This window comes from Apis mellifera, linkage group LG13 (genome assembly GCF_003254395.2).
Source record: "Apis mellifera strain DH4 linkage group LG13, Amel_HAv3.1, whole genome shotgun sequence".
Classification (NCBI taxonomy): Eukaryota; Metazoa; Arthropoda; class Insecta; order Hymenoptera; family Apidae; genus Apis; species Apis mellifera.
The window spans coordinates 5,959,072-5,985,242 of record NC_037650.1 but is presented as its reverse complement, the minus strand read 5'-3'; the positions used below and the strand labels follow the sequence as shown (position 1 = coordinate 5,985,242).

General features: G+C 35.5%; 1 protein-coding gene across 13 annotated transcripts; it reads left to right on the top strand.

The window, feature by feature from the left end:
* The first annotated feature begins 182 nt into the window (after positions 1 to 182).
* Positions 183 to 26,006, top strand: LOC408427 (piezo-type mechanosensitive ion channel component). 13 transcript variants are annotated; one of them, XR_003305963.1, is made up of 38 exons: positions 184 to 563; positions 5,205 to 5,297; positions 7,797 to 8,012; positions 8,118 to 8,347; positions 8,495 to 8,926; positions 9,432 to 9,584; positions 10,684 to 10,795; positions 10,868 to 10,977; positions 11,066 to 11,332; positions 11,433 to 11,759; positions 11,837 to 12,129; positions 12,211 to 12,341; positions 12,410 to 12,552; positions 12,634 to 12,810; positions 12,873 to 13,383; positions 13,479 to 13,574; positions 13,671 to 14,113; positions 14,179 to 14,584; positions 16,258 to 16,320; positions 16,839 to 16,984; positions 17,700 to 17,870; positions 19,154 to 19,411; positions 19,506 to 19,582; positions 19,981 to 20,055; positions 20,704 to 20,980; positions 21,061 to 21,224; positions 21,281 to 21,421; positions 21,525 to 21,689; positions 21,765 to 21,912; positions 21,996 to 22,210; positions 22,277 to 22,435; positions 22,513 to 22,639; positions 22,712 to 23,118; positions 23,250 to 23,539; positions 23,629 to 23,881; positions 23,956 to 24,183; positions 24,277 to 25,069; positions 25,511 to 26,006. XR_003305963.1 is itself a non-coding variant. In XM_006560384.3 (37 exons), exons 2-37 carry the CDS (start codon positions 5,234 to 5,236, stop codon positions 24,362 to 24,364), a joined length of 7,455 nt encoding a protein of 2,484 aa, XP_006560447.2. In that variant the 5' UTR covers positions 184 to 563; positions 5,205 to 5,233; the 3' UTR covers positions 24,365 to 25,393. The 13 variants fall into 13 exon arrangements, 12 of the variants coding, with proteins under 12 accessions (XP_026300505.1, XP_006560447.2, XP_006560446.2 ...); XM_006560384.3 differs by lacking the exons at positions 9,432 to 9,584; positions 25,511 to 26,006 and adding an exon at positions 10,181 to 10,225 and having other exon boundaries at positions 24,277 to 25,393; XM_006560383.3 differs by lacking the exons at positions 9,432 to 9,584; positions 25,511 to 26,006 and adding an exon at positions 10,178 to 10,225 and having other exon boundaries at positions 24,277 to 25,393.
* The last annotated feature ends 165 nt before the right edge of the window (positions 26,007 to 26,171 follow it).

Here is a 26,171-nt window from a genome sequence, read left to right as displayed (position 1 = left end):
AATTAAATAATTAAAAAGAAAATATATATATCATTTTATCAAAGAAGAAGAAAAACAATCCCCAAATATCGATGATTCCTCGGTCACGTAACGACTCTCCGAATAGTCCGCTACTGTATACAGGAAATGACGCAAAAGATGTACGCAGGCGCGGACATTCTACGCCAGAGAACGGGCGTAGAACGGTTCAGTGTGTGTTGAGCCGGCGTTGATCGCTGTTCGTCGTCCGAGGCGTGAATCGTGATACGTGCGGATGAGTCACGATTCCTCGTCAAAGAGAAAAAAAAGAAGGAAAAAGGAGGACGCCTCGTGGACGTTCGCGAATCGTTCCACTCGAGAATCAGAGCATCAGAGTGGAGTGTATTTAAATCGAACGTTAAATATAACATTTAAGCGAGGGGAGAAGATCGAGTGAGTGCGTGACAGCGTGAGTGTTTCACGCGTGTTGGAGCCGGGAGGCTTTCTATGTTGCCCTCCTGCAAGTTCGATCGACGTGAGCACAATCGGGAGAAGAATTGTCGTGAGGGATGCTTTGAGACACCGGTGGAGTGGTTTCATTCAAGGTGAGCGTGTTCTTCTTCCATCTGTCTCTCTCTCTCTCTCTCTTTCGACCCTTTTCTGCGCCGATTCCAGTCAGCTGATTATACCTCGATGTGGTTGGTAGTTGAATTACACTCGTGTGCGGATTCGTATACGTATACGTTATTCTGGGAATAAGCCATGATGGTACGTTCAACCCAAGTTGAATGGTTGGTTAAGGGGGAAAAAATACATTGATGTGGGCGTATGATTGATAGAATGATAGAATTGGAATGAATTTTTGATGCGTGGTATGGTATATATACATTGCATAAGACAATAAGTTTGGAATATAATACAATAAGGAATTTTTGTATCCTAGATGGAAGAATGGAGGACAGGTGGTATTTGGCGATTATTTATGTAAAAAAGGATAGAAATACACGAAGGAAGAAATAGAGGTGAACTTCGAAAGAATTCGATCGTGTCGCACGTGTGATGATTCAGCTGCTGTTTATCATTTATTACATTTAATAATAATCTTCGAAAATAGATCGATGAACGAACGCCCGTTGATTTTCGTTCCCGTAATTTTTATTTTCCGGAAACTTGGCTCGTTCGCGAGGAAACGCGAGTCGCTCGTAAAACAGTTGACATTTTGTTCATTTACGATTTGGCAAAGGTAAAGAAACGTCGTAAATCGAAGCAAATTTTCGAAACGAAATTCGACCGTAACGTTGTTTATTGCGACTCAACTATTCGAAGATTCGCCGGTACAAAAACAAATATATGAATTCTCGAAATTTAGGGGCCGTATCTTGTATACGAGATAAGAATGAATCATGTTCGTTACGTCGTATCTTCCTGCGAATTTGCGCGAGTGTGTGTATATATATATGTCGACGGAGCAACCGATAATACAATACATTATCGTCTCGCCGCATGAAGGTGTTTACAACGCGTATTTCGCCTTAGATAATTGACCTGTTTTAAATTAATATTAGAAAAGTATTTAGAATATTTTTAAAACGCGATTAACATATTTAAATAACAGCGATTATTCAAATTTTTGTGTTACAATTATTATATATACCGTATCTCATTGTCGATAAAATATATGTTGAGACAAAAATTTGGATTATCGTTGTATTAAGAAAATGCTTTTGACGCTCGCTTAATAAAAATTGTTCGTAGGAAGATAGGAAGAAAATAACAAGATAAATTCGTTTCTATATAAATTTAAAACGGAATAGGATTAATTGATGCAATAACACGGATTTAGATAAAACGTTTAAATAACTGAAACAGCATGGTCGCTTATCAGGAAGCATCAGGAAACTCGACACGAATTATATTCATCCTGAAAGCGTAACGAGGGATGTGCACACTCCCTTAATCAACTCCTTGTTGCGTGCGTCACGCACGTACACGCAAGATGGGCACGCAATGCGCACGTTTCTTCCTAAAATTGGTATATATATATATATATATATATATATATATATCCGAGAAATTTAATGGAATATAACAGCGGGAATCAAAGCGTGAGCTTTTTCAAAGGTAATTATTCCTAAAAGACCTGCCGTACCGTGTTTCATGATTACGTTTTCCTCTTTTCCTTCTTCCTTCTTTTTTTTTTTTTCGTATCCTCAGAGTAGAAATTTAACGATCGTTAATACGCGTTTTCCATTAATTAAATAGAATGAGAAAGTAAGAATAGTTTTCTCGTCTTTGTCTCTTTATCACACGTTTGAAAAGTTAATGAATGTCCCCATAAAAGAGAGACGATAACTGTCACGTGCTTTCATTCAGCAACGAATTCAGCCTATTCTGTAATAACGGAAATGTTGGAAAATGTTTTCTAAAGTTGAATTAGTTTCTCATTCTCTTGAATTTTTCGAGCTAAAATTAAGCTACGAGTTCTGCAATATACCTTCGTCATCGACATTGATTCCATGGAAAATTGGCGAATATTAATCGAACTTGTATACAATAATTTTATCGACAAGTCTAAAATTATAAAATTATAAAAATATTCTTTTCACCGAAGTTTAAATAAAGGAAATCGTATCATTTAATCGCGTTATCTGTTTTTTTATTATCGCTCAATGGAAATCAATAAGATAATCGTGATCGAGCAAATAGATAAATATTCTATAAAAGTAGCGAAAGCGATGAAAAATATGAAACGCATCTCGTGATCGAATGTTTGATTAATATTCGCGCGAAATATACCTCTTTCTTTCTTTCTATATATATTATAATACGAGTACATCGACCAAGTTGACGAAATGAAAGTAATCCGCAAGTGCAGCTGTAATTTAATTCGCGTAATGTTTCTCAAACCGGTTTAGAGTATGAATAAGAACGTTTTCATTTTAAGTTGATTAAAATGCAGCTTCTCTCGCTGGGTCGTTTAAGTAACACAAATGCACTTAATGCAAAGTGGTGTGATCTCCTCTCCAAAACAAAATTTCTCTTAGGTTTCGAGATTTCACCATGGAGATATTAGTTTAAGATTCAATTGAACTTAATTTGATTAATTGAAATAACACAATTTCAAAAAATATTCCCTCCTCGTGATCTCGTCTCTCTTCGTTTTATAAATAACACTTATTCTTTTTCAGTTTTTATTTAATCGCGATTACAAATCTGTTTCAGAGGATTGGTAGAAATTTCACCAGGTACATGCCAATTATCGTTGCCAGTTCTGTATTAGTATTTGCACAACCTGTCGTTCCGAACACGTAGGCGTGATCATCGATCGCGTATCCTATCGAAACTTCGATATTTATAAAAACGAGGACGTTGTTCCTCCTTTCCTTCTTTAAGTCACGCACAGGTGAGGATGATCTTTGGCGAAAGAAAAAGAAGGAAAAAAAAAATATCGTTGCACGATATTTATAATCATACTGTACTCTTCAAGAATGCACGAGGCAAAGGTAATCCACCGCGAAAGAATTCGAATTTTTCTTGGACGCAGATTGGAAATTCCTAACACGTGCAATTTTATCTCGTTATTTAAATTTCATTCTTTTCTTTCTCTTTTTCTTCTCGTTCCAATCCTCGAATAACAATAAGATATTATTTTTTCAATTATACAAGCGATTCGTAATACGATTCGATACACGTATAAAAATGATATAGTATGTCAATGATATAACAATGGATGACAATAAATTTTATAATATATAATTACTTCCGTCAATAATACTTGCATCTTTCGACGAAAGAACGTCTTAAGGATCGCTTTAATAATATATTAAATTCTTCATGTAGGTCAAATGATAAAATCTTGTGCACAAAAAAAAAAAAAGAAAAATCTTGCATTGTATAAATTTATTGGAGGACTTCACGAAGAGGCGATCTCTATAGTTTGAGATAAATGAAGATGAACAGTCTAGTCAGGGATGTTCAGTGTCAGCATTATTGATGTAAAACTCGAGACAAGTCGAATCTTCTTTTTCTCATATTTCAACAACGTTTCCTCCTTCCTTTGATATTATTCCGCGTTCAGTACAGATAAAATTGATAGTGGTAAAACTAAAAACAAATTGGACGCGCCTTGTGCACCAGTCCAACCCCATATAATTTCTTGGTAATTAAATTGGGCGTGCCGAGTTTTTATCGAAAAACGTGCAGGCCTCGAAGCATTTTCGTTTCCCGGAACCATTTGATAATTTCAATTTTCTTTTTCTATTTCCATTTTCATCGATCGTGAACGAACATGCAAATATTTCTTAATAACGAAATATTTGCTAAAACACAATACGAAAATTGAAATACGATTTCTAAAAAAGAATCTCGCGTTCTTTCTTCTCCTTTCTTTTTCTTTTCCATTTTATTTATACGGAATGGTGCACAGAGGCATTTAAATTCTTTTTAAAAGAAAGAGTCGACAAAAATATGATATTGATGATTGTCCAAAAAACAGGGACGGAAACAGATTGATTTTCGATGGTGAAACCGAACGCTGACACCATCGTGAAATCTTAGACGGAAGCAGGAAATGGGCGCAGATGGTGTACACGTCACACTCCGCTAGAGACTACATATTAGGATGGCAATAAACGCTTGCCATGATCGCGAATCTTTTCAATTAAATCTTGTCATTTTGCAAATAAATAAATGCCGTATATAGGTTAAAGTACAATTTACGTTCGATCTAATCGAATGTATTTTCATCGATCAGCGAAGGGAATTTAATTAAATAAAGCCCATAAACGATGCACTCTTGTGTATAGCGCTGTATTTATACTTCGATCGGATCAAATTGATCAAACCTCGTTCTGTCAACGAGGTCTGATTCTGTTAATTTGACAATTCGTATATATATATGGAGAAAATGTCAGGGGATGATGTCGTCGTCCGCGTGCGTTTCTTTCGTGAAAAATTTCCTTCGAGGGTTGGAATGATGTAACGAGGGGGGGGGTTAAATCCTGCGGAGCGTAAATTTCGACGGGGGGGAGTTCAGCTCGGTTGTAAAAACTAAAGCCGGGCGTAAGAACGTTGGTGCCGCGGTCTCATGGCAAAACGAGGTTAAAGGTATCCGACTGCGGCAGTGTCGTATCGATTCCAGTCGAGCTGACATTGCCGCCGTGAAATCTCGAGATGTTGACAACCTACACGGTGGATTGTTTTACTCGAAACACTCCTCTCTTTTTCTCTCTCTCTCTGTGTTTCAGGGTGAAAGGGCATACGAGCAGATCGAGGCATGTCCAAGTATTGGCTGAACGTGGCCCTCATCAGGGTTGTCTTGCCGCTCGTCTTCACCGCATGTGAGTGTCCTATGTTAAACGCATCTTTCGAAAATTTTCAATCCTACGAACAATTTAATCGGAAAAAAATTTGATTCGACGATAATTAAATTTCGATTTAGATTTGGAACATTAAAATGTTGAGAATATTGGAACAGATAAGGATGAATATAAATTTCTATCGATAAGCTTGGAGAAAATCTTACGTCATTACGTTACGATAAAAGCGTGAATTATTAGAGAATTATTAGAGAATGTTAAAAACTCGATTATAAAATTATCTCTTCTCTTTCGTTTTAAAAATTAAGAATAGAAAAGAAAACAAAAAAAAATTTAATCTTAGTCAAAGTAGAAAATTAATAAGTTTCGAAAGTTTCTGAAGATTCAAAATTTTTATATAAAATGTATAAAAGGAAATACATCGATGATGTCATAATGTTAAAATAGCTATGATTTGTACTCGACTACTGACCTTAGGTCTAAACTATGTCGATTCTTGAAAGCGAATGAATGGTGTGAAACTGCAAACAAGTGCATATAGTATATTCGAAGGCAAAATCTAGAGATAGACGAATGAGCAATAGAGAAATTCACTCTTTTCCTTTCACTTCTCATTCAATAGTCTCATTTCAATAGTCTCATCGTCGTTGTAACACTTACAACACCCACCGCGAAAGAAAATAATCATCGTGACAAAATATTAACGTTATGTTATAATTTAACACGCTAATAAAAATCGTGATACAAATTTATCAAATTTATTATATAATCAAAAATATTTTCATATATTGACTGTTCCATTAGCCAGTTTAATGTTCCATTATTAATTATTAGGGTGTTATCAACGCGCCACATGTTAGATCATTCCAGATCCGCCTAACAGTATGTCATAAATAACATTATCGCTATTGGTTGCCTCATTTTCTTCGCGATAATAAAATATCTTCTAAATAACCTACCTCATCAATTAATATTTTATTATTGATTGAGACAATTTCGAAACAACAATAAATTAGATTAGCTGTGCGTGTCCATCATACTCACAACATTCCAAAAATATTATTTAAGTAAAATAGATGATAAAAAAAAAAAAAACGAGCGCTTTCGAATATAGTTAGAAGATATTTTTACGTGATACAAGTCCGAGGAAGCCCCTCGGAATTCAGAATTCCATAGTAATAGGGTCGAGGCAGGGTTTAGTCCCGATTTATAATTAGGTTAGAAAATTTTATTCGACAACTCGATCGAGAACTCGTTATCGTTTCGTTAACGTTCGTTCGAGTCGTGGTTATTTTATTCGTTCAAAATTATATGAGAATATTTCTCGAAGAATCGAGAGGTAATCGATCGTGTCGAGTCAAAGACCTTTATTTAGAGGAAAGGAAGTTCTAATTCGCGCAATCTTTTTATCGTTGGTGATAATTTCGAGAGGCCTTCGTTTCGATCTTTCGACCTAGATAGTCCATAGACTATTAAAAAATAAAAATAAAATTACGACGTTGGATGTATTGGATGTTATCTGGCAAGTTACGATGCGCACAAGCTGGCACGAGTAATTAGTCGACTCTGGTAGTTCTTTATAATTAACAATGTCCCGTTAAAAATTACACACGAATCACAGTCACGTGTTCACAGAGAATGAAAAATATGTGTAGAAATAATGTTTTTTTTTTTAATAATTCGCAATTAAAACTCGTGCTAATCTTTAATTTCGATCTTCTCGATCTACGAAACGAGATACTACGTGGATGAAATGGACGTGAGGGAAACAGAGGCGCAAAACGAAGTAACTCGGTAACACACCGGCGCTGGAGAGAATAACTCCGAGTTTGCTTGGCAGCCGGTCAAACTTTTCGTTTGTGAGCACAGAGAAGAGAAAATAGTAAGCAGAATGCATGCCGCGAATAGAAAGCGCTCATAGAGGACTGGAAACGAAATGGAATGAGTTTCGAGCACGATCCCGACGAGATTTTTCCTTTGAAGAAACAGAGCGCGTTTGCCAGAAAACGCGAGCATCCTATGCGAAGACGCTCGTAACGAAGAAATTAATTACGTTTCACGCTTGCTAACGATTCCTGAGTGTGAATCAACGTTCCGAATCCTGCTGCTTTTTTCGATTAATTATAGATTTAATTATAAACAAGGTGTACTCCATTCCACGATACGAGAAATTCTTGAAGTGTAATGACACGTGGATGATTGGAGAACTATCAGAAAATGTGAATCGTTGGATTTTTTCACTCGGAGTTACATGAGGGAATAAAATGTCAGTCGTTATATAATTTCATCTCTGTTGAAGTCCCTCGGTTGAAATTGACCTTTCTTCCACCCTATTTCTTCTCGTGCCAAAATGAAACGAACAGCATCTCTGCTGCGTGGCGAATATCGTTTGGAAAATGTCGTTGTCAAATATGAAACAATACGTTCTGGTTTAGATATATATATGTAATGGATAAAGCACGGATTGACATTAAAAGGAACGATATTAAAAGAAAAATTTGTAATTCTTGGATTAAACAGGTGTAGTATGGAGGCCTGTAGGATTGTCACTAGTTTATTTGGCTCTGATGCTATATTCGCCCCACGTGCCAATACCGGACTCAAAAACAATGGCCGGCCACACGGGCCACTATTTAAAAACTTGCATCGGCCTGTCTTTTCTCACAACAACCAGCCAAATCACTTTCCACATAGTTTTACTGGCTCTGCCCACTTACGGACACTTCCTCCACAATTGTACGTAAGCAAAGTTTCAAGGAATGAGAACGTTTGCCAATTTTTAAAATACGCTTTGGAATAAGAAAAAAAAAAATTGTCTTCTCTTTGATGAATAATTTCTAGGCGAACCTATGGAAGTGATCTTCAGACACTTAGGTTTCGTAAGGCTAGATAGCGCGACCGAGTGGGAGATATTCTTCTGGTTGACACCAGAATTAATCGTCCTACCCACTAGTACAATAATATATTTCATATGTCGTTTCCTATCGCAAAAAACCATCACCGAAGAAGGAGACGCCTCATTGCATCAAAACATCGAGGCCTCTAAGAAAATCGTAGATGGAAATATTAAGGTATCGTTGGATTCTTTTTTTTTTTTCCTTTTTTTTTTTATACAAAATATAACATCGATATAATTTTTTTCGCTTTTCACAAGTTTTTCAAAGCACAGTTTTAATTAACTTGCTTAGAGCTAACGCATACTTATTTTCCGTGCTCAGATCATCAACTTCTTAGGACGCATAGGTACTTACGTGGTACTGGCATCGTTATGCATCGCAGCATCTCTGAAACCTTCGATCGAAGGCGGTTTCTATTTCCTCATCTTCTTGGGAGCTTCGACCTGGTGGGCGTGCAACAAAGAGCTTCGAAAAGGGTTCGCCAAGCTGTGCAGGATCTTGATGGCGGTCGTGGTACTTCATATCCTGGTTCTGCTCAGCTACCAGAATCAAATACCTCAAGAATTAATACCCGTGAACAGCACTTGGCAACGATACCTTGCCCTGATTCCCGTCTATCGAATCAACTGCTCGAATCCAAGATACGTGGAATACACCGATTATACAGATTGGCTGATTTACGGATACTCCCTGAGACTGTTCTGGCTTTATTTCGTTCTGGCGTTGCAATCACAGTTCCTCAGCAAAAAGCCGGTGAGTTTATCGTTAGTGTATTTTCATTTGTTTATTTATTTATTTTTTTGCTAATGTTGGGAATATTTTAAAGCATTTCGAGATGAACGCGAACTAATTAATTAAAATTAAACGATAGCGGAACGTAACGAAAGATTAAATTAACGCGAGGATTATTAATTGGTCGGACGAAAGTAGCGAGTTTCCATCGAATTAAAATTTTAAATAATACTGTCAAGTTTGAGATATCGGTTAAGATATTTAGAAATATTCAAAAGTTCATCGATAAAATTTTATATTCAATTTAATTGAAATTCATCCAAGCATGAATCACTTTAACGATGCAAATCGCGTGCAATGTGCCTGTTAATGTGACTTGATTAACCTTCTTACGGTTAAGGAAAAAACGATTAACGCACCGACACATTGGCTACACGTATAACACGATCCAAGCTTGTAATAATCTATTTTTGCTAACTGTTCGAACAACAAGTGTATCTGGTAACACACGTGTCTTTCTTTGAAGAACGTTGCTTTTACTAACGAGGCGTTCCAGGCAAAGAAAGTGAAACGTTTGAGCGGGAAACTGGAGAATCTGAACACTCCGTTGTCCAGGCACGTTTCCATCAGGAGAAGGACACCATCTCAAAGATGGCAATCGGCGCGACGAAAGGCTCGCGTAAGGATCTCGTCGTCCTGCATGAGCCGAGTTTTCTCTTTTTTTCTACTTCTTCTTTCTCTTCTCCTTTCTCTCTAATCACATTTTTAGATCTTCGATTGTACATACAATTTATCACCGATTTTATTTTATTGAACATCGATACGATCATACATGTATGGCCATCGTTCATTTGTCATGGTAAAAGAGAGAAAAAGAAAATGTAAATTTTATCATGGAATGTTGAACATGATCGCGTGTACATTTTTGTGCCATCATTATAAAACTTATCATGGCAAAAAGAAAAAATGTATAAAATATCATTATGGAATGTACATACAGTAATTCACATATCATGAAATTAATAATTTACATTATTTATTTATTTATTTTATTTTATTTTATTTTATTTTATTTGGCGAAGGCGATAAAAATTATGGAAGAAGAAGGTATAATAAATTTATGTTAAGATCATTTTGTTTTCCACCGCCTCCATTCAGACAACTCCCGAGTTTTTATTTACTATCGCCTTCCAGATTTGCGGTTGTTCTTTAATGCTGAGCAAATTCCTTTTCCATTTGGATGCCGCTATGTTTAGTTTGCCATTGTTTTAGAAGCCGATCGTTAATTCATCGTTCTCACCTGTCGACGAGCGCACACCCGTACGTATAATGATTAAGTTTGCACGTTTCACTTATATAAATATATATACATACAGCAATTTAATTTATCTAGTTTTATTTTATTTCTCTTATTCGATCAATTTTGCTTTTTATCTTATTTCAAGCACATTCTTTCTCATTTGTTTTTTTTCCTTTTTTTATTTAAATAATCGATACGATATTTTGGAAATCTTTATGGTAGCTATTATGGTGAAGGTAAATCCACTTCATTTATACATAGCATGCATGCGCACGCTTGGAAAACGAGATTTTGTTTCACGAACAATATATATTTAATATTCAAATTTGAATTGTTTAGAATAAAAATCAGACTAAAAAAATTATTAAGATTATTAAACGAAAAGAGACGAGTTTTAAAACGCTGTGTAGAAATATTGAGAATTTTTGTTTTTTTTTTTTACATTCGGATAATAGTTTAGTTAATTTTATTACGATAGTTGATGCGATTTGGGTCCGGGAGAACGGGGCTACTGCAAGATTCAACCGGAAGCGTCATCGTCCAGGATGGCCATCAGGATGACAACATTCAGATGCAAAGTCTCAGCGATGGTTCGTTAAATTAACTTCCATTGAATAAAATAAAATAAAATAAAATGAAATTTATTATAAATATTTTTCTAGCTGGCCCAGATGAACAATCCGGAGTTATCGAGCATATCATCATGGCCGTATACTCGATCTTCCAGTTGATAATTAATTCGTCTTATCTCGCCACGAATATCATAATGATGGTAAAAATTAACGAGTAAAAATATTTATTAAATTTTCTTTCGAAACTTGAAATTATTTTAATTTCTTTCTTTCACCTATTATCATTAGACGTGGAGTATAATGTATCACAGTTGGACAACTTTTGCACTCTTGTTATGGGCATTGATCCTTTGGATGGTCCCTAATAAACGGGCTTTGATGATGAAGTGTTCTCCCTTCATCGTTTTTTATTCGATGCTCCTTGTCATCGTGCAATACGTTTACAGCATGGATTTGACGGAGGAAGAATTACCAACGCAAATAAACGGGATAAAAGTGTCGGAAATCGGTTTCATCAAAACTGATCAGCTAAGTTGCTGGCATTTAGTGGTCAAAGTAAAAAGAAAGAAAAATAATCATAATAATTTCCAAATTATAATCTAATTTATAGAAAATACATTATTTTATTATTAAAATGCTAACAATTAACTTTCAGTGTCTATTTCTATCGATGTTCTGGATAACCATGAGACAATACACGGGCGAAAGATCGAGGCAGAGACGTTCCTCGGCGTTGAGAGACATGGTGGCACCGTTGCACGTATCTGTTTCGACAGCCACCACAGCGATGAACCACGAAGCCCCGGAAATTAAAAGCAAATTCATGCTGGATGTCGGTATACTTTTGAAAAAATTGTTGACCAAATTTTGGATCGCAGTGGTGACCATCATGCTGTTCATTTGCGGAATCACTGGTGAACGTATGACGGTGTTCAGGATCATTTACATGTCTCTCTTCCTTGTTCTAGTTATTACTTTCCAGGTACGTGTGAGGGGGAAAAGAAAAATAATAATCAGTTAAAAATAAAACTAATTTTTTACTTTCTTTCTTTCTTATAGATATCTTGGACAGTTTGGAGAAAGATGATGTATCCATTCTGGCTCACAGTTATCGGTTATTCCGTAATCATGCTGATTCTTGTATATACTTATCAATTTCACAATTTTCCAGAATATTGGAATTATTTGCATATCGACGAGAACTTGCAAAAAGATATCGGTTTAGAAAAATACGAGATTAAGGATCTTTTCGTTAGATTACTCACACCAACATTCTTCGTAATTATTACGGTCCTTCAGATCCATTATTTCCACAAAGATTTCTTAGAAGCGACCGATCTCGAGAAATTCGGGTCAGCATATATGGAATTTCTCTGTTAAATAAATTAACCGTATTGAATAAATTAATATTAAAAAAAAAAAAAAAATTGTAGACTCGAGGATCCAAATCATCAAATCGAACGACCGAGCCATTCACCAATGATTGTAACCATGCCACCATCCTCCCCAGAACAAATTTTTCTCAATGACGAAAAACCTAAATACACGTTGAAACAGTTAAAACGTACGATGAATCATGCATTTCTTTTTTTTTTAATTAAAAAAAAATGCTGACTTGATGAAAATTTTCAGACATGTCTAAAATAGAATTCGTAGCGTTGTTCAGCGATATAACGACGCATGTAAAAAATTTCTACAACTATATTTGGCTCTTTTTCGAAATTCACATGCGAAAGATCATTTTTATTTCCGTGATGCTTCTCTGCGTCAACGATGTGAGTTTGAATCGAATCGAGGATGTTATATCGGTAAAAAATTTGTTTAAATTTTATTCAATAAAATTGCTTGTATTCCAGGTCTGTGCTATTAATTTAATATTCGTCTTGATATCAGTTATAATGATCAATTTTCGAAGAAGCGTCCAAATATGCACCGTGAATATAGTGGCAGCGATAATCGGTATATTAATGGTTGGAAAAATGCTGTATCAAATTCAATATATCAATCACAGCAATTGGGATATTAATTGCACGGTAACATAAATAATCGACGAAGCTTTTTCAGGAGAGATGTCTATCTTTTATATCGTTTACAGATAGTTCCAGAGAATCATCGATTTAGCAGCAACAACACTATGTACAACATAGCGGAATGGTTTGGAATAAAGAAAGCCGAGCCGGGAAATCTGGCAGAGTTGTTGAAAGGCTACATAGGGATCATAGTGGTGACTACTCTCAGAAAGATAATTAGAATTCGGCAATGTTTCTACAGAAAAGCTCGAGGAGAACCTTTGGACAGGCCTTATGTCATGTTCCCCTCAATCACCAGACCGAATGCTGACGAAGGAATACCACAATGCTTGAAATTCCTTTTCAATTACGCATTCTACAAGTTTGGCGTGGAATTCTGTTTGATAGGGATCGTGGCACTTATCGCTACCAGACTCGATTTCTATTCTGTTCTCTACGGTGTCTGGCTTTTAATATTGTTCTGTCTGAGGAGAAGAGTCTTATGCAAAATTTGGCCCTTCTTCAAGTTCTTCATCATAATTCTTCTGCCTATTCAATATGCTTTCGTCGTGGCACCTCCTCCCTGGCTTTGCATAGGTAATTGAACATATTCAAATTAGAAATTTAAAACAAAATTTCACAAATATTAGAGATTAGACGGAGATGGAGTGAATTTTTTCTTAATTTTTCAGACTATCCATGGGAAAAGTCGAGAATTTTGAGGGTATTACAGGAGTGGATGTACCTGCCAGATCCTGATTTTCCACCTAATGCTAGAAAATTAATGTGTAAGGCTATTGTAATGGAAAGAAAAGAAAGATATTCGAACACTATCTTTATTTATCTCTTGATAAGGATATCATTTTTATCTTTTTTAAATATAGGTGATTTTCTGCTATTAATGATGATCGTCAGGCAGAGCCTCGTTTTCAAAATCGAAAAGCGGAGCGAGGCAAGTGGCGAAGAGTTTCCAGCCGGTCACAATTATTCCGTGTACGAAAACATAGAGAAACCAAACTTCGTTAACCCTGTGAAGGATTACGTGTCCGATGCTCACACTTATTTAGATATAGTGAAACGTGGCGTATTGATAAGTTTGATGTGGATCGCTTTATCGATCGTGTTCCTTGCTGGAACAGAGAGGACTAATCTGTTCTCGTTGGGTTACTTGATCGGCGCGTTCGTGTTCCTCTGGCAAGGAAGCGACTTTTACCTGAGGCCAGTTCAAACGATTTTAACGTGGTGGAACTTGTTGATCGGCTACAACGTGGTCGTCATATTCGCCAAGTCTCTGTTCCAAGGTGTCGGTTGCGTGATGATAGAGCAGGTATATATATTTTATTTATTAAATTTATATATTAATTCGAACGAATAAAAATAATAATCTTTTAGATGCAAATGGTAGCGTGTCCGTTCATTCAATTGTTCGGTATAATTTGTGTAAGAAAATTCAAAAGTCCGATCACCGATTTGATCCCGGAAAAATTGGATTGCGACGTGCCCGAGGAGGACATAGGGATGATCTGGGACGGGTTGTGCTTCACCTTCCTATTATTCCAAAAACGATTGTTCAAGAGCTACTACTTTTTCCACATAGTCAACGAAACGAAAGCTATGAGCATCCTGGCGTCGAGGGGCGCGGAATTGTTGGAAGAGTTGCATCAGAAACGCATCGAGATCCAAGAAACCATCGAGAAGAACGTGTTGCAAAAGTTGAAGTTCAAGATGGACCAGATCAAGGCGAATCAAAGAAAAATTCAAGGCCCCAGTTACAGGGAGCCAGAGATACACGCAGTCGGTAAGAATCATTTCGACGGTTCCTTAATTATCTTTCTTCGAAGTATATTATAGGACGATCAGATCAGATTGACGGGATGAAATAATCCAATAATCCATCCTCCCACTACGAAATTTTATTTCTCCCTCCTTTACTCTCTCGACCAATGTGCACGACCCAACGTAAATAATAAACGAGAAACAAGCTTGAAACTCGATCATCGTCATGGTACTACGTCTTCTCTATAACTGTTCTCTGTATTTGGTGCACGCGAAAAAAAAAAAGAAGGAGAGGCGCCTCTGGCGAGGTCTTCCAGCGTAAGCTCGTGCGTCTCTTCCGGTCGCACCCCTCCTCAAGGTTATCAGACGCCTGTCGACGAGGACGACGAGCCGGAGGACGAGCCACCCCCGTTGACACCGAGGGCCGCCTCTCTATTGCAGGCGCCCACGCCCAATTCCGCCGTGATGACGGTCAGCCTCGAGGGTTATCTCGAGCCGACCCGTATTTCTTTCGGTTCCCCGCCGAGTAGCGAGTTGAATCCACGTGGACCGTCGCCGGACGAGACCTTCCCCGTGTTCTCGCCACCGCCGTACGATAGAAGGGCGCACGATCGATCCCTCACCTCGTCGTCGATCAGACGCCACCGGCGTCAATCGAGCTTCATCGGCCCTCCATGGATGAACGGGTTGCAGACACCGAGGCAGTCGATCGTCTCCACCGCATCCCGTTCCCCGCAATCTCATCACACATGTAACGACACAAGATCGGGAACGAGATCATCGTCGTCGATCCGCTACGATGTCCTGTACATACGCTTCCGCGAAAGCACTTATTATAGATCATCTATTTGAAGCACCCATCGTCTTTTCTTTCGTTCATTCGTTTCTTTCTTTCTCGATGACTCTTTTCTTTTTTTTCTTCAAGATCCTGCTAAGGAGTATCTTAGGATTTTTTTTCTTTTTTTTTGATTTTTGTATAAAATTAATTATAGTTATTTTAATTATTTATTATTATTTCTATAATCTGAGACAAAAGTTTCTTCGGTAGTTTTTGATTCTTGATATTTTTTTCGTATGATTGTTGATTTCTCGATGTGTAGAAGAGTGTTTCGATCTTTCACGAAGTTGGAAATTTTTCCCCTCTATTTCTTCTTTTTCGAGAATTTGTATCTTTCTGTTGATAAATCCGCTTCTGTCAAGTTTCGATCGGTCTCTGTTAGATATCTGTGTCGTGTTAGATCTCGTGTTTTTTTGAATCTCGTTAGATGTACATAATTGAATCAGTATGATCACGTATTCGTGTAACTCGGTTATGCAGTTTGTACCTTTGCTTTCGCATACTCGAACATTCGCATTCTTCCCATTCCATCATTTTCTCATAATTCATTTTTACCTCTTATCTTATATATATATACATGTATATGAATATATATATAAGAGGGAAAATTTATTTTTATTAATTGAGATCTAAAAAAAGAAAAAAAAAATTCCGTTTATCTCTCTCGACAGATCGTCCTGTATCCCGCCTATCGTGACGGCCAAGGAATCGAGATGCTGGATACGATTACGTGTAATATATATATATTGTATATTATTGTAAGATAGATCTCTATATCCAACTGTGCAGACGAGTTTTTCCACATCGTTTTTCATTTTTTTACATATACCTCTTTGTGTTTTTTCTTTTCCGGTTAGATACTCTCTATCCAAGGACACGGCCGTTGTACAGAGTTCGCGCGCCAAAGACCAACAAAGAGGGTAAATGAAAATTATTATTTTCTTTTCCGCAGCTTATCTGGGCTTTGTCCAATGCCAAATGTGTCCAACCACCCAACCCCCTTGACTAACTATCCTTTCTGCTTTTACAGAACTTCACATTGTTGTACATATTATAATATGAAACATGTGTGTCACACGAAGTTCTATAATAATGTATAGCATACCGATGATGGTGGCGGGTGCATCTTTATGTATAACGCGTGGATTGTTAACTAATTTTATTTATCCTAGATACGATAGAACAGTAACATGTTTTTTAATCAATTAAATAGTAATTTCTTGTGGAGTAATTTTACGGATCTTCTTTAAGCACTTTCTTCGTTTCTAAGTTAAGTTGTTTAAAAAAGAGATATCGTAGCATGGCTTTCGCATATTATATATATATATAAATATATATAAATAAATAAATATATATATATAATGTAAAGTATGAGGGTACGATGGATTTTCCAATCTAAATTTATTAAAAAGGAATTTTTTTTTTTCCTTTTGATCAGCTATTAGATCGGGTGATTATTACATGTTCGACGAATTGGACGACGACGACGTCACCGACATGATCCCGGACACCGAGTCCGAGAAGAGGGAAGCGGAGAAACAACGCGAGTTGGAGCAACGCGGAAGAAGAATGACCATTTCCGAGGTACGTCGATTTTTGTAGAGATCTACGAAAGAGAATCGCTATCGAACTGAAAATTTGAACGTTACTTATTCTTTAGAGAGGGTTTACACGATAAGAATCTCTGGTTTGTCTGCTATGAATTTTCTGAAAATCTGAAAGTTTGACTAATCGAAGAATGCTTGATCCACTGAGAAATTCTGCGAAACGAAAATTCTCCCCACATATATTATTTTATATATATATACGAAACCGAGAAACAATATTTTCTTTTTCTTTTTTTTAATTTCTCCCATCCTATCAGTTATCGATTTGGTTAATTACTTCACTACTTTTTTAACTTTGTTAACTTAGTTGTCATCAAATAGTTAACTACTCGGTTAACTATTTATATATACTTACAATATTCAATATCACGCTCGTTCCTCGACGAATCTATCAGATGGATCATCGGATCATGGCCAAAGGTTGACTTTGTTCTCCTTTGTGTGTGCATTAGATTCTTGCGTTTTATTCTATCGATCCACCCACTAAACCCTCTTCCCGTACAAAAGAATCGGTCCAACCCCCACCCCCATTCCCCCCCCGAATTTTTCACTATTCTCACGATTTTCACAATTTTCACTATCCTTGGCCCATCGAGGAGATCATCAGACAGCAGACAACAATATACGAAAGAAGGCAATACGGTATTGCATGGAGTGAAAAATGACTCAAAAGTCATCTGGTCCCCTTGCAGTTGATGAACACGCTGATTAAGACAGACATTGAGATCGCGACGCACGTCGCCAAGTACGGAGGGACTGAAAAGGACGCGCTGAGACTACGTCGTCGGAGTGAGCCTTTAACAAGGAAGAAATCGTCTATGTCGTATCTCAGTGCACGTTCCGAGACCGCAGTGGCCACCGATGTGAGACCCCCCTTAAAAGGCTGCATGTCACTGCTACAGGCTCTCTTTTTCTTACCTTTCCACCATCTTTTCCTTGTACTCATTTTTTTTTTTTTAATTTGTATTTTCTATTTTCTTTTTCTTCTTTTCTCTTTTTTTCATTTCTCTCTTTTCCATTCTTATACATACACATATATATATAGTCTCCTCTCAACCTCGTTTAATCTCTCTGATTTAATAATTTTTTCATTTTCTTTCTATTACTTCTTCTTCTTCTTCTTCTTCCTCTCTGTAATTATCGTTGTATCATTGTTTCCTAATAATATCGTCGATCATCAGTGTCTTCTATAATAATTTATTATCTGTGAATAAATTCTTATCAGCTTTCGTTGTATATTATATTCATTACATTTTTTCTCTATTTTTTTAAATTATTTAATTATTATTACATATTTAATTATTATTTATTTACATTCCTTGATTTATTTATATTTATTTTCTTTTTTTTTATATACTTAGATATATATGTATAAATATTTTTTTTCTTTTTCATTTCATCATCTCATTTACATTGAACACGAACATATTTATTGAGAAATTGTTTATTCAAATTAATAGTCAGCTACGCAAAACTCACATTTTTCTAACACGTTTTTTTTTAACATAACAATACACGAGATAATACAACAGCCACACAGCAAACCAGCGAGTAATTAGCGAATTAATTAATTATATTGTACAAAATATTTATATTTTGCTAGTTATATTACAGTGCTTCGACCGTGTAATTATTCTTCTTTTTTCTTTTCGCATCTTACAGCTTTGCAAAGAAAAAAAAAGAAAAAAAAATAATAATAATAATAATAATAATAATAATAATGATGGAAGCGGTGGCGTACCATTTTACGTCGATTCTCCTTCTTCTTCTTTTTTTTTTTTATGTTTTTTATGTCATTTCTTTTTAATGTTGTAGTCGCAGGAGGCTCCTCATCGTTGGTGTACATAATCTGCCGCTCGATACTTAGCTTAATTTGTTTTCATTACGTTTACAGCGACTGTAGCACCGTAATCTCACGCTTTTAATATCTTAACAAATAATCTTTGATGTCGAACGATCGCATACGCTGAATTTGAAATCCATCCATTGTCCAAATTTTAATCGTAATCGAATTTATAAAGACATAAATCTGATTATTTATTGAAAATTAAGAATCATTCTTACTCGATCTTCAAATTCGGCGTAGCAAAATATACGACGGTTATGAGATAGATTAATAATATAAATGATAATTTTGAAAAATTAGGCTGCTGATGTGACATCAGTAGAAACCGAGGAGAAAGACGTGGAGGAACGTGAGAAGACACCGGAAGTCGAGGAAGATAAGAAGGATGAAGAGGAAATACCGATGAAGGAAGAAAGAATATCTATCGCGACGTATTTCAACTTTCTCATAGTGATAATTAATAGCACCTTCATCTCGATGACAAGATATCTGAATCGATTTTCACGGGACTACAGATACATTCGTAAAGTTTTAACGAAAGAGAAAAAATTATTGAAGGTATATCGAATTGGTGAATCTAATCATGAATAAATTAATCAATAATTCCTTGAATTATCCTATCTTTATTTTTTTTTATTTTTTCTTTTTACAGGCAAAACCAGATCTACAAATGGGGATACGACTTGGTATAAATAAAATGTGGCAGCCAATGAATTTTCTGAAGAAAGAGTAAGATTTGATAGATAAGATAGATTTTAATTTAAAAAAAAAAAAAAAAAAAGAAAAAAACATTCCTTTGCCATTCCAGCTTCTTTAAATATTTGTTAGAAGACGCCTTATCGTACAGATATCATATCGTAGAGAAAGAATTCAAAGATGATTTTAAGGATTCTATTCGATGTTAGATCGTTCGATTCCTTGCCAACTCTTCCGACATGCATCTCACATTTTTAGAGCTTTAGTAGTATTGCGCTTGCCCCAAATATATTCGCTTCTTCTTCTCGATAGAATCGTTCGAAGCCCCCTTCGAAAAAAAAAAAAAGAAAAAAAAGGTAGATCATATCTTGTCCCGCTATATAAAGTAGATATTGTAGAAGCTAGAGTAGTAAATGTGCTCGACCTGACAGATCGACTAATGGAAATACCGAGGAAATTCACGATGCTGGTGAAGGTCCTAGCCAACCACGGCCGCAAGAGCAGAGGTAAGAGTTGAAAATCAGAGAATGCTTCGTTTTTAAATGTCATTAATATTCCATTTGTTGCCATTAATTAATAAACTCTATTTACACGATTCTCTTCAAAAAGTGTTTCGCTCGCATCTTATCTTAGCTTGAATGAATGTAATTTGAAGTGAACAGAGAGAGAAAGTGTTATTTTCGATAGGAAAAGCAGCACATTGACGGTGTCTTACATTCGAATTCTGGCATCGAGTTTGGAGCGAGGATTGGACATATCCTCCTCCAGGTATCGAGAGTATTTTTTGTAAAATTCATGATTAATTTCAAACTATTATAGTCTCCATTCTCACTCAATATTCAATGTTGAACGCATTCTCTGCAATATTCTTTGCAAGCAGCACGTTTATATTACAATTTCTTCTGCCCTCTCTTCGAATTTTCAATAGTTGAACGGTTAGTTATTTTTTATTATAAATATAATAAATTTGTATAAATGTTTATATTTCCAAAAAATCATTTTTTATTCGGTATTATATCACAGGTTTTATGTGCTTTACATGTGCTTTGGTATCGATATTTCGCAAAAGAATTTCTCTTCTGCGAATTATATATTATATCATTGAGATGCATCATATTTTCAATATGATTGATGATAAATTTTTATTTCCACAGCACACTTTTCTCCGAGATTTCACCTGTTCAACACGATGATGACCGTGGGGAATTATCGGAAGCCGATCAACCACCAGTCATACAATTCTTGGCGTCTATTTGGTTTGCAATTTTGTCGCATTCGTCTCTATTTTGTTACTTCATGGTATTCCTTCATCAAATTAAAAATGCGTCTGTTCTCTCCATCCCTCTACCTCTCATGGTATTCTTCTGGGGTTCGTTAACCATCCCTCGACCCTCGAAAACGTTTTGGGTAACGTTGATCGCGTACACCGAGGTGAAATATTATTTTTCCTGGTAATTTTTCAAAAGAAGAAAGAAGTTGATCGATTAATTGTAATTAATTTCTTTTTTTAGGCAATTGTTATAGTGAAGTGCATTTTTCAATTGGAAGTATTGCCTTGGAATCGAGATCCTGCACCGAATAACCCTCTCTTTACCCCTAGGATTATGGGGGTTGAACGCAAATTTAATTATGCCCTGTGGGATTTATTATTGCTCCTCGTGGTGTTCTTCCACAGGTAATATTTTTAAAATGGTTTCTTCGTTCATTGGAATTTAAAAATACAATTTTTAGATTTATGCTCAAGTCATTGGGTCAATGGACATCTTTGTCTTTGAAACCAAGAAAAATTATTCCTTCGACTTTAACTTTAGTTCCGTCTAAACCATCCGAAAGAGGCCAAGGAGAGCCTGTTACATTACGACACGAAACGAAGTACGTTAATTTTTTTAAACTTTTTTATTCTATGAACTCGGAAATTTTTTTTTTTTATTAATTTTTACCCAATAACTTTTCTTCACCTGATAACATTTTCAAGGGATAATATTCTCACGACACCTAAGGGAAGAATTCTAAACCTTCAACCAAGTGTGATCGATGGTGAAAGTGTGCGAACCAGTGATGAGTACGAACAACTTGTCGCGATTCAAGGGGAGGAAAGGAGTCCTATGGACGAAGACTTTAACAAAGTTATGAAACTGATGTAAATAGATATAGTTTTTCATTCGATAGAAATTTTACATTTAATATTTATTTAAATGGTATGATTTATTTTCAGGATCATCAAATATACAGAACCAATGAAACATTTTTTCCATAAAATCATTAGCCCATATGGAAAGGAAAAGACGAACGTATACGCGTACATGTTCCTCTGCGACTTTTTCAATTTTTTGCTGTTCATTTTTGGATTTTCCGCATTTGGAGTGAATACTTTTTCTCAAATTTTTATCACGATTATTCTTCTTTAATCGCGATGTTTATTAATTTTCTTCTTTTTTTTTTTTAGACACAACAAGGTGACGGTGGTGTGGCAACTTATTTACAAGAGAATAGAGTTCCGATGCCGTTTCTATTGATGCTGCTATTACAATTCTCATTGATAATCATCGACAGAGCCTTGTTCCTAAAGAAATCGATCTTGGGCAAATTAATTTTCCATTACTTCCTAATACTCGGCATTCACATTTGGATGTTCTTCATTTTGCCGAGTGTGACTGAAAGGTATCGTGCGTGGTTCTTTATCGTATAAAAATTCCATTTCGAGTATTTAATTAAAAATAATCGTAGACGATTCAACGAGAGGCTACCGCCTCAAATTTGGTACATGGTCAAGTGTTTCTATCTCTTATTGGCAGCCTATCAATTAAGACAAGGTTATCCAACGAGGATACTCGGTAATTTCCTATGCAAGAATTACAGTATTATCAATTACGTTTTATTCAAAGGGTCAGTGTATTTTCCTTCGTTCAAAAACAGTTTTCTAGAATTCATAATTCTAGAACTATTTATTAATTTCTTCACAGATTCATGTTGGTCCCATTCCTGTTCGAGTTGAGAGCAGTGATGGATTGGATCTGGACTGATACTTCCATGACAATAATGGATTGGTTCAAAATGGAAGATATCTTCGCCAATATTTATCAAATCAAAGTAATCTTGTGCAATATATTATATATAAATTACGTATAAATTATTAAACAAAAAAAAAAACTCGAATTACAGTGTATGCGAGGGGTAGAAACAGATTTCCCTCAACCACGAGGCGAGAAGAAGAGTCAGATAAGCAAATACTTAATGGGTGGTGCCGCTCTATTTTTCATGATCGGACTAATATGGTTCCCTTTGCTCTTATTTGCCCTCGGTGGCACCGTCGGCATCTCCAATCTACCATACGACGTTTCCATGAAAATAAGAATCGGCCCCCACGAGCCCATCTACTCAATGTCGGCGCAAGGCCAATCCATCATCGAATACAGCGAATTCGATTACACGAGATTTGTCAATTTGTACGCGAAAGACAAAACTGCGATGACTTTCCTCGAGAATTACATACATTCTGATGTTGCTGCTGTGAGATTGAGCGGATTCTCGAGGAAATTATGGAATATATCTCCGCCAGACTTGGAAAAGTAGGATAATAAAAATCATTTTTATTCATTCATCTAAGGATGAATTTAAAACACTTGTTAACTTTGTTCCTTTATATTCTTCTCGTAACGAGATACGATTGATTTTTCATTGTAATATTATTCTGATTCAGATTGATAGAGGAATTAAGAGACAATAAAACAACGGTGATTGTTCACGTGGAGTGGACGGTGTCTCGGAGGACAGACGCGAAAGATGCGACTGGAATAACCACGACAATTCGAGACATAAAATTGAAACCGTATGAAAACAAGGAATTTAATCCCGTGAGAGAAACGTTAGCCGATATACTTTCCAACTTAACCATGCCCCACACTAGCACTATCATATTGCCGTACGCTTTCCCAAAATTTCTGAAAGTAACCGGTCGTACCATCACCATCGTTCCGCAATTAATGATGCGTAAGTTTGATGATCCATGACATAAGAATAAAACGAAGATAAATCATAAAAACGGATGTTTCACGTTTGCTTATCAAATTAATTTTCAGCGAAATGGTTGGAAATAGAGAACGATAAAAAAGTAAAAAATAATTATCTGTACAGAAACATTAGTCTTTCTTTATCTTTGGAACCGGACTGTTGCTCGCATAAAAAGTGGTGGGTTGTCAATGAGGTATGCAACGACACTTTGTACGAAAATTTGTTAAGCAGGGTGCCTCTAAATGACTGCAAATACATCATGATGTATCTATTCAACGATAAAACGTTCCCCGAAGGATTGAGTTTTATCAGTGGATTAGGGTACGTTTATTTAACTGTCTACTTTGATTAAAGTTAAATATTCGCAATACTTACTTGATCCTTTGATACCGTAGAATCTTAGGTCTGTACACTACGGCCGTAATAGTGATAAGCCAGATGACCAGGAAGGTGGTGACCGATTTGGCGCCAAGAATTATGTTCGATGATCTGCCCTACGTCGATAGGATACTTCGATTGTGCTTGGATATTTATTTGGTCCGTGAAAGTGGAGAGTTGAGCCTCGAGGAAGATTTGTTCGCCAAATTAATATTCCTTTATAGATCGCCAGAGACGTTGATCAGGTTGCTGTTAAATCAAATCATCAGTTTTATATATATATAAAATGAAATGTGGTATTTCAAGGCGCGATATCACGAGAGCAAATTTTTGTACAGGTGGACAAGGCTTCCCGAGGAAGGGGAGAGAACTGATAACGAAGATCAAGATGACGCGGATGAGGATGCTGCGATATCTCGGCAATAAACGTTTGTCGAACGTTTATAAATGAACGAAACGATATTTGGCCTGTTCTTTGGCCAAGAACATTTTTTGTTGAGTCAAAGATTTTGAATATTTTATCACTTATCGCGAATTGTGAATTCATTATCAGTAATTTCGAATAGTTTTGGATAAGACAATAGTTGGCGCACTTATTGCGAAAGTGACGCGAAGAATGTGGTTCGAAAAATTCGAAAAACTCAGGAATTTATTATAAACGTGTTTATTGTTAAAGAAATTGATTAACGAAGATCGTTCCTATCTTCGAATATGTATATTATAAAGATGTATATACGCAAGTAATGGAGAGAGGAAATTATAAGAAATTAGAAGAAGCGGAAGAATTGAGAAAAGTTCGAGGATACATTATACGATAGAATTATTTATTTCTTAATCGTATTTTTAAGCGAAACAGGTTTTACTAATTTTTATTTTAATATTTATAGGATAAGGAATTTAATATTAATAATATTTATCGCTTTGTCGTATTCATATTTTTAAGATATGAAAAATTGTGATTACGAAACACGAGTAATTCAATTTGAATGAAATGCTTTATAAGATTAAGCATCTAATGGATAAGTTTGTTACAGCACGTGCAGGATAGTGCTTCGTTTTTATCTCTAATTTATCTACAATTCATGCCTAAAACCGAACTGTATTTCTAGCATTTAAATTACATCTTCATAGGTAAGAAGTTAAACTCATTACTATTAAAAAGTTAGAATTCCCGATACTGCCGATAGCAAGATCTTTCGTTCTCTTTTATACGTTTTTCTAATCGTCAATTCATCTAGCTCTCATAAGTAATTATCTGGCCATTTTGCCAAGCCTCAAGCATATTTTATATATTTAAAAAAATATTCGAAGAAAATCTTGACATCATAAGAATTAACATTATTTGTAAATATGCATTGTACGATGTGCATCTTTGTCGCAAAACATTGTATCATGTCGCCTTAATATGCCTTTTAAGAGTATCTTCGAATATATAAAAAAATTGTTTCAAACGAACGTGGCATAATTTATTTATTAAATTTCTACTGTAAGAAATGTATATATAGATGTAAAATACTTTATTGAATATTTCTTTACAAAGGAAGATTTACAATTTATTTTCTTTTTTTTCAGTTCAATAAAGATATCAACTACAAATCAGCACAGAATATGTTATAATATAACAAGGAATACATATTAAATGCAGCTTATACATTTAAACCGCATAACATAGTTTTATTTTCTTAAATCTTTTTAAAAAAATATTAGTAAAAATGTTAAAAAATATATCATTTCGTTAATATCAGCACGCATATTATCACTTATCACTCAAGATATGTAATAATGAGAAAAATATCATGTAACTAAAAAATGTGCAAAATTTTATATTCCGATAATTAACTGTAAATATTATACGGAAAGTTATAAAGCAAGCAATACACGTGCAAAACACGTATTTTCCAAAACACGTATAACACAGATAAATTATCGATAGCATGACTATCTTTATGCAGTATTTTGTTTTACATAAAGAATGTCCAGACTTAATCAAGTGAATGTTTTTCTATGAAGGAAATATAATTCTATGAGGAAAATGTAAATGAGTCAACAAGGAAAATAAAAGTGATTCTTCGAAAAAAATATAACATGGAAAATCCACTGATTTGTAATCGGTTTTACATGTAACATGGAATTAAAAATACAATAAAAAGATCAAATCATAAGGGAATATGAAGGTCACGATAAATTCGATATCGATGTATCGAATATTCGCTATATTTACGGAAAATTTACG

Bases quoted from the DNA above. Each gene is read 5' to 3' on its own strand.
- LOC408427 (XM_006560377.3), top strand. From the start codon at position 5,234: ATGTCCAAGTATTGGCTGAACGTGGCCCTCATCAGGGTTGTCTTGCCG. The intron at 5,298-7,796 runs GTGAGTGTCCTA...TGGATTAAACAG, and splicing joins GCCGCTCGTCTTCACCGCAT to GTGTAGTATGGAGGCCTGTA. The intron at 23,540-23,628 runs GTAAGTTTGATG...ATTAATTTTCAG, and splicing joins CGTTCCGCAATTAATGATGC to CGAAATGGTTGGAAATAGAG.